Source organism: Bos mutus, chromosome 7, assembly GCF_027580195.1.
Source record: "Bos mutus isolate GX-2022 chromosome 7, NWIPB_WYAK_1.1, whole genome shotgun sequence".
Taxonomy (NCBI): domain Eukaryota; kingdom Metazoa; phylum Chordata; class Mammalia; order Artiodactyla; family Bovidae; genus Bos; species Bos mutus.
The window spans coordinates 82,919,157-82,927,961 of NC_091623.1; the positions used below are offsets into that span (position 1 = coordinate 82,919,157).

At 52.3% G+C, this 8,805-nt stretch overlaps 1 protein-coding gene across 1 annotated transcript; it reads left to right on the plus strand.

Annotated features, from left to right (window-relative positions):
- The first annotated feature begins 715 nt into the window (after positions 1-715).
- On the plus strand, positions 716-6,207 carry GZMM (granzyme M). The gene is made up of 5 exons (XM_005892744.3): positions 716-802; positions 4,152-4,314; positions 5,059-5,194; positions 5,355-5,618; positions 6,021-6,207. Exons 1-5 carry the CDS (start codon positions 763-765, stop codon positions 6,192-6,194), a joined length of 777 nt encoding a protein of 258 aa, XP_005892806.1. The 5' UTR covers positions 716-762; the 3' UTR covers positions 6,195-6,207.
- Positions 6,208-8,805: the final 2,598 nt, after the last annotated feature.

The following is an 8,805-nucleotide window of genomic DNA, read 5'->3' on the forward strand; positions in this document are numbered from 1 at the left end:
TTCATACCATCTTTATTCATAACAGCCAAAATCTAAAAGACCCCAGATATCCATGGACAGATGGAGGGATAAACACACAGATGATGGATAAATACAATGTGGTCCCTCCACAAGCTGGAATATTATTCTGCCTTTAGAAAGAAAGATTCTGACACCTGCTACACCATGTATGAACCTTGAGAACACAATACTCAGAGAAACCAGATCCAGAAGGACACACACTGATTCCACTCACAGGAGGTCCCTAGAGGAGTCAGATCCAGAGACAGGAAGTATTTGGTGGGGCCACGGGCTGGGGGTGGGGCTGGGGAGTCAGTGTTTCATGAGGACAGAGCTTCAGTTTGGGAAGATGACGTTCTGGAGATGATGGGGAGGGTGATCCCATGACAATGTGAACGTACCTAATGCCATAAGCTGTGCATTTAAATACAGTTAGGATGCTGCATTTATGGTGTGCGTATTTTGCCACAATGAGACAACAGGGCAAGGAAATGATCGAGCTGAAACCACACAACACCACGGCTGAGCTGGGAGGTGGAACATGACGGGGTAATAGATGCTCAATAGGGATTCCTGTAAATTTTTCAGATGTGATCATGGTGACAGGGTTTTGTCTCCAAAGAGTGCATATCTTTCAGAAACACCTGGGGGTGATGTGGAATCATCCGGAGCTGTGAATGTCACCTCCCTCCCCCACAGGAAGGGTGGGTGTGAACTGTGCTGGGGCTCGGGGCCAGAACCGTGGAGGCCCCCAGATCCAAGATGCTGCTCCTGCTGGTGGTCCTGGAAGCCCTGTGGGCAGGTGAGCGAGGTGGGGACCCTGAGGCTGGAGCTGCGGCACCCAGGGTCCACGGCGAGGGGCAGGGCAGGGGGGTGAAGAAACAGACTGGATACAATTTCCCTGTCCCCAGACAGGACTCACTGAAAAAACATCAGTGGCCCCCAGAGCACGAGATGGCTGTCCATGAAACAGCCTCGAAAAGAGCTTGTGGGGAAAGCAAAGAGCAAAGGGCAGAGGACACCCGTCGTCCTGAGGGTGTCCGTTCCCCTTCCCCAGATGAAATATTTCTGGAAGGAGGCTCCAGAGCAGGAAGCAGGGCGGCAGCGAGGGAGCTTCACTTTCCTCCAACAATATATTTTTTTTAATTTAAAGTGGAGTGGGGGACTTCTCTGTTGGTCCCCTAGTTGGGACCCTAAGCTTCCATTGCAGGGGACATGGGTTTGATCCCTGGTCAGAGAAATAAGATCCTGAAAGCTATCATTCAGGATGGCCAAAATTTTTAAATTAAAAAAAAAAGGAATAAATTAGAAGTTTCGAATTAACAGATACATAAAGGGCTTCCCAGGTGGCTCAGCGGTAAAGAATTTGCCTCCCAATGCAGGAGACACAAGAGATGAGGGTTTGATCCTTGAGTCGGGAAGATCCCCCTGAGAAAAACTGGCAATCCACTCCAGTATTCTTGCCTGAGAAATCCCATGGACAGAGGAGCCGCGGGGGCTGTATAGTTCATGGGGTCACAAAGAGTCAGACGTGACTTAGTGACTAAATAACTACAAGTATATATAAAACATACAGCAAGGTTCTACTGTTTGGCACAGGGAACTATACCTAATATCCTGTAATAACCTAAAATTGAAAAAGAACCTGAAAAAGAATATAAATGTGAGTGTTAGTCACTCAGTCATGTCCAGCTCTTCACAACCCCGTAGACTGTAGCCCGCCAGGCTCTTCTGTCCATGAGATTCTCCAGGCAAGAATCCTGGAGTGGATTGCCATGCCCTCCTTCAGGGGATCTTCCAGACCCAGGGATGAATATATATATAATATACATGTATATGTATATAACTGAATAATATATATATATTTTATATATATATATATATTTTTGCTATACACCTGAAACTAACACATGGTAAATCAACTATACATCAGTCTTTTAAAAAGTGAAAAAAAGAAAAAGCAACCATTAAAGAAAAAAAAAGGTGTGAAGTGGGTTGCTAACAGTTCGGGGCTTCTTCCTGGGGTGATGGGACTTGCTGTTGGGGAAGAGTTTGGTTTCACAGCTTGGGTGACCGAGGGTCTGTCAGTTTCATCTCCATATGGCTGTCATGACTTCTTCTGAGTGAGGCCTGAGGGTGAGGGCAAGGCTTGGCAGATGTGAGGTTCTTTTCCTTTCTTGAATTAAAAAGAAAAATGTGTTTATTTTGGCTGCACCAAATCTTTGGTGGCACGCAAGATCATCAATCTTTGTTGCAGCAAGCAGGATCTTTAGTTTTGACATGTGAATTCTTAGTCACTGAATGTGGGATCTAGTTCCCTCACCAGGGACCAAACCCACGCCCCCTGCACTGGAAGTACAGAGTCCTAGCCTCGGGACCACCAGGGAAGCCCCCCCATTTTTTTCCTTCTGACTTCTTTCCACTTTCACAGAGAAATCAGGAGAGTCCTGCAGACAACTTTCCTTTTCTCCTAATCCCTCGGTGGTAAACATTTTGCCTCCATTGCTTTATCATCCCCCCCAACCTACCCCACCCCTTGGTGTGTATACAAAATACAAATATGTGTTTATCATTATTTTCCTGAACCATTTGAGAATGAGATTTAGATGCACTGCCCCTCACCCCTAAACGCTTTGGCATGTATGTGTGTGTGTGCGTGTGCATATGTGTGCGTGTGCGTATGTGTGTCCGTGTGCTTATGTGTGTGTGTCGGGGTGGGGGGGGGTTATGTGTGTGTGCTGGGAACAGGCCATCCTGTCACAGGATGGATTCTCAGCATCCTTCCCCTCAGCTCACCTACAGACCTCACTCCAGTTGTCCACACGGTGTCCTCAGTGAGCAGGATCTAGTCGTCCTGCTGTTCTCGGTCCCCTGTGCTCTGGTAGCATCTCCATCTCCCCCAAGTCCTCCGACCGCGGCCCTGGGCTGAGTCCCCAGGCTGGGCTCGGATGATGCATTTTCCGGAGGAACCACGGAGGGGCGCTGTATTCGCCCCTTCATGGTGGATCCCACCAGGCCTCTCCAGGGTGAGGTCGCGCATGTGCGCTTGGTTGTTGTCTTGAGAGGCGGCCGTGGGGCTCTGGTGGAGCTCTGGTGGAGCTGGATTCGCAGCATGTGGGACAGGTGCAGGCTGTTTGCTCCCCAGCAGCACCCAGGAAGTGCAGAGAAGGAAACCACAGCCCCACGAGCGAGGCAGCCTTCACACGACCGCCCCGCTAGGAGGGACGGAGCTGGAATTTCAGCCCCAGCTGGCTACCTCCCCAGATTGTATACACTTGTTCATAAATGGCACCTGGGAGCATGAGATGCAGACTGGGTGGGATGGTGGGCATCCCACCATGCTGGCCCACCATCACTGTGATCAACTGGTGACCCAGCAGGATAGGGGTTCCCACCACCCACCCATCATCCTTTCTCCCTTCCTTCTTTCCTTTCTTCCATTCCATGCATGCATCCATCCATCTGTTATCCATCCATCCTCATCCATCATCCATCCATCAACAGCAGGGAGACCGGAGTGCTGGAGGGGATGGGGGCAAGTGTGAAGGAAGCAGGGTCAGCTGAGGTGTGTCTTGTGGGTCATGAGGAGTTTGGATGTTTAACGCATGAAGGAGGGACTTCCCTGGTGGCCCAGGAGTTAGGAGTCATGTTTCCACTGCAGGGGGCATGGGTTTGACCCCTAGCCAGGGAGCTAAGATCCCACATGCCATGCAGCACGGCCAAAATTTTTAAAAACAGATTTTAAAAATTAAAGCATGATGGGGAATCACAGGTAGATTTTTTTAAGCTAATTTACATTAAAATGCTTTTTATCAATCATTTTTAATTCACAATTTTCCAAAAAATTTCTGGCCACATCCCAGGGCATGTGGGATCCAATCCTTGTCCCTGCATTGGAAAACTGGTAAGTCCCCATGATTGGTTTTAAAACAATTTTTATGGCAGCTTTATTGAGATGTCATTCACATACTATGCAATTTACCCAGTTAAAGGGTACAAGTCAGAGAATTTTAGCGCATTTGGAGTTGTGCAACTATCACCATAGTCTAATTCCAGAACATTCCATCCAGGGCCTTGGAGCTGGAGTCAGAGTGTCAAGGCAGGGGTGGGGCACCCAGTCCTAACCTGGCCTTTTCTCTCCCTCTCCCCAGGAGGCAACACCTTCGAGACACACATCATCGGGGGTCGAGACGCTGTCCCCCACTCACGCCCATACATGGTCTCGCTGCAGAAGTCGTCTGGCTTACACCAATGTGGTGGGGTGCTCCTGCACCAAAATTGGGTGTTGACAGCTGCCCACTGCCTGACCCAGCCGTGAGTGACCCAGCCCCACCCCATCACACCAGATGTCCCCAGACCTATCCTGGTTTCCCCATTCCCACCAGGAGGTGGGTCTGGAGAGATTTAAGTCAACTGTAGTGTTGTGAGGGGGTCCCCTTCCCCTCTGCAGTGATTGCTGAGGCAATAGTACATCACAGCAACCTTATTTGTGTATGTGACATTAGGCTGCGAGGATTCCTGGGGGCAGCTTATTTGCTATAAAAAAGAACCTTCCAAATGGACAGAGGTGGGTCTCTTGTGACACCCAGGAGTGTGTCTCCCACCTGTGGCCACAGGGACAGAGCTGGCCTATGAGGGTGGCAGGGCCAACACAGAGAGGAACCTGGGTGCATGACGCCATTGTGAAACCACCAGGTAAAGCCATCCCAGAGCTGTCCTACCTCTGGACTGGCCAGTAACAAAGACCGCAGATCAAACCCAGAGAAGTAATCAAAGGGGGTCTGTTTATTCAAGTAACTGAAAACATGGAAAAGAGACAGCCTTCAGGCATGGCTGGACAGGAGTCTGGGGTGAGGCGGGAGCAGGGAAGGCTTCCTGGAGGAGGCAGGGAGAAGACCAGACTGGGCAGGGGAAGGACTGCAGAAAGAAGCCGGGTGAGGGGGTGCAGTATTGTGAGTGCCCCTGGGCCAGAGCCTGGGAGGGCTGGGGCTCACACCCAGGCCTGCCGCCCCCCACAAATCCTGCAGCACCCCCACACCTCAACCCTGCCGCCCCCAGGACGCAGCAGCTGAGGCTTGTGCTGGGGCTTCATGTGCTGGGAGAGATCAGCCCTATCTACCGCATCAGGAAGGTGGTCTGGCACCCCGAATACAAGCCAGTCCCTCATCTGGAGAATGACCTCGCGCTGCTAAAGGTGCTGCCAGTGGGAGGAATGGTAGTTCCAGGTCCCCTCCCCCTGGCTCCCCTCCCTTACTGTCCCCTTCCCCAGACTCACCTTCCCACTGCCCCTCCCGCTGTGTTCTCCTCCCCCAGCATCCCCTCACCTACTCACCTGCCTCTTCCTGTCCCTATAGCTGGACGGGAAGGTGAAGCCCAGCAGGACCATCCAGCCCCTGGCGTTGCCCCGAGGGCGCCAGGTGGTGGCCACAGGCACCCGGTGCAGCCTGGCCGGCTGGGGCCTGACCCACCAGCCTGGGAACCTGGCCAGGGTGCTGCAGGAGCTGGACGTGCATGTGTTGGACACCAGGATGTGCAACAACAGTCGGTTCTGGCACGGCAACATCAGCTCCCACATGATCTGCCTGGCAGCTGACTCCAAGAACCAGGCCCCCTGCAAGGTGCGGGTGCTGGGGGTGGGGGCGCCCAGGTGAGCCTGGCTCCCTCCCTTCCCTGGAGGTCCTGAAGCTGGGAAGGAGCAGGCGCCCACTTCTCAAGTGCAGAAACTGAGGCACGGAGAGACTAAGCAGTTTGCCCATGGTTACACAGCGGGTGGCAGAGCTAGGCTTTGAACTCCAGCACCTAGAAACATCAGGGCATAGACGGAGCATGTGCAAAGGCCCTGGGGCGGGAAGGGGTCACAGAGAGAGTTACCAGGCAAGAAAGGAACTGAGAAGGGACTAAAGGAGGTGGGGGAAGGGGATAGATGGGGGTCTCTGCCCTGGAATCAGCCTTCCATCCCCTCCCACTGGATAAGCGGCCCCCTTCATCAGGAGGTGACTGGTGCTCCATTGCCTCCACAGGGGGACTCAGGCGGGCCGGTGGTGTGCAAAAGAGGCCAAGTGGCTGGAATCCTGTCCTTCAGCTCTGAGAATTGCACCGACATCTTCAAACCCCCCGTGGCTGTCGCTGTGGCCCCCTACATGCCCTGGATCAAGAAGGTCCTCCGCCACAATGGCTCACCTCCCTCACCTTGACCCTCCAGAGGTGGCCCTGATTCTGTGTTCCAAGGGGCATCCTGCAGCAGGGCAGCCAGGGGCCTGGATGTATCAGGGGACCAATACACCATAATAATAAAACTGCTTGAGCCTCCTGCGGGCCTTGGGCCTCGGGTTTGCCACCTACAAAATGGGTGGCACTTTTCAGGCTGCATGGGAGGGCCAGCCGCGGCCAAGGCCCATGGGCACTGGGGGCCAAAGGGAGAAATGGAGAAAAGGCCCCCGAATCTCCTTCCTTATCTTTTTGACTTTGGTTCTGTGTTTAGTGGGCTTCTCTGCTGGCTCAGAATTTGCCTGCAATGTAGGAGACCCGGGTTCCATTCCTGGGCTGGGAAGGTCCCCTGGAGGAGGGCATGATAACCCACTCCAGTATTCTTGCTGGGAGAATCCCATGGACAGAAAAGCCTGGTGGGCTACAATCAATGGTGTCACAAGAGTCAGTCATGCCTTAGCAGCTAAACCATCAACCACCACCATCTTTCAGTTCAGTCACTCAGTTGTGTCCAACTCTTTGCAACCCCATGCACTGTAGCACACCAGGCTTCCCTGTCCATCACCAACTCCTGGAGCTTGCTCAAACTCACGTCCATCGAGTCAGTGATACAACCCTACCATCTCATCCTTTGTCATCCCCATCTCCTCCTGCCTTCAGTCTTTCCTAGCTGCTGCTGCTGCTGCTGCTGCTAAGTTACTTCAGTCGTGTCCGACTCTGTGCGACCCCACAGACGGCAGCCCACCAGGCTCCGCCGTCCCTGGGATTCTCCAGGCAAGAATACTGGAGTGGGTTGCCATTTCCTTCTCCAATGCACAAAAGTGAAAAGTGAAAGTGAAGTCGCTCAGTTGTGTCCGACTCTTAGCGACCCCATGGACTCCAGCCTACCAGGCTCCTCCATCCATGGGATTCTCCAGGCAAGAGTACCGGAGTGGGGTGCCATTGCCTTCTCCCTCTTTCCTAGCATCAGGGTCTTTTGCAATGAGTCAGTTCTTTGCATCAGGTGGCCAAAGTGTCAGAGCTTTAGCTCTGGCATCAGTCCTTCCAATGAATATTCAGGACTGATTTCCTTTAGGATTGACTGCTTTGATCTCCTTGCAGTCCAAGGGACTCTCAAGAGTCTTCTCCAACAGCACAGTTCAAAAGCATCAATACTTCAGCACTCAGCTTCCTTTATGGTCCAACTCTCACATCCATACATGACTACTGGAAAAACCACAGCTTTGACTATACAGACGTTTGTCAGCGAAGTAATGTCTCTGCTTTTGAATAGGCTGTCTAGGTTGGTCATAGCTTTTCTTCCAAGAAGCAAGCATCTTTTAATTTCATGACTGCAGTCACCATCTGCAGTGATTTTGGAGCCCAAGAAAATAGTCTGTCACTGTTTCCATTGTTTCCCCATCTATTTGCCAGGAAGTGATGGGACCCGATGCCATGATCTTAGTTTGTCTTTATTGAGATATAATTCACATGCCATGCAATTCACCCTTTTAAAGTGTGTAATTCAGGGGTTTTCAGTGCATTCCCAGGGTTGTGCATCCAGCACCTCTATCTAGTTCCAGAACTTTCCAGCACCCCAAAAGCAACACCACCTCCTCCCCAGCCCCTGACAACCAGGAACCCACTCTCTGTGTCTGTAGATCAGCCTGTTCTGGACGTTTCCCATCAGTGGAATCACACCCTTCGTGTCCTTCTGTGTCTGCTTCTCTCACTAAGCTCGTGTTCTCAGGGTCCCTCCACGTGGTAGCGAGTGTCAGGGCTTCTCTCTTCTTCAGAGCTGAGGGATGCCCCATGTGTGGAGGGACACGTGTGTGTATGTCTGCTCACCTGTCCATGGACACCTAGCTTGTTTCCACCATGGCTACTGTGGCCACGGGTGCCAAGGCATATGTGGATGTGTTTTTAGTTCTCCTGAGTGTGCTCTGATGAGGCAGAGAGAAATTGCTGGACCGTGTGGTGACAGACTCTGTGTGGAACAGTGTGAGAAAACTGCTATTTTCTGGTAGAATCTTCTGCTTTTATTATGAAAACGCTCAAACAGCCACACTGAAATAACCGCACACCAGACACCTAGGTGCCTGCCCCCCCCAGCCCCCCACCCCTACCCCTACCCAACTCCCACCACGCAGGTTTCTCCCAGGAGCAGCTGAAGTGCTTGCTTCTTCCTCCACTGTCCGTCTGTCCATCTGTCCATTTGGCTTTGTTGCTGGTGCATCTCATGGAGGTGGCAGCCTCCCCGAGGAGCCCCCAGACTGCCCTGGGGGGCCAAGGCTGGGTCGCAGGACTTACTCAGGCCCATCTCTCCCTCCCTCCCTCCCACACAAGGAAATACACATATCTTGATCAAGGGTTTGCTGCTCTGACAGCAAGACATGCACATGAGCAACCCAAGCCCTGTGGAATCTGCACCACCGACCCCAGAAGATCCCTCACTTCTTGCAGGCTTGTCTCGCTCAGGAGAGAAAATCATCTCTCCTCCTCCATCGAAACATTTTTCCCAGGAAGCAACGGTCTCTGGCAGCACCTTCCGTGCTCATCCAAGGGTGTTCTGAGCAGGAAAGGCCACTGGTCAGGCAGCCCAGAAGGTGAGTTTGCCCA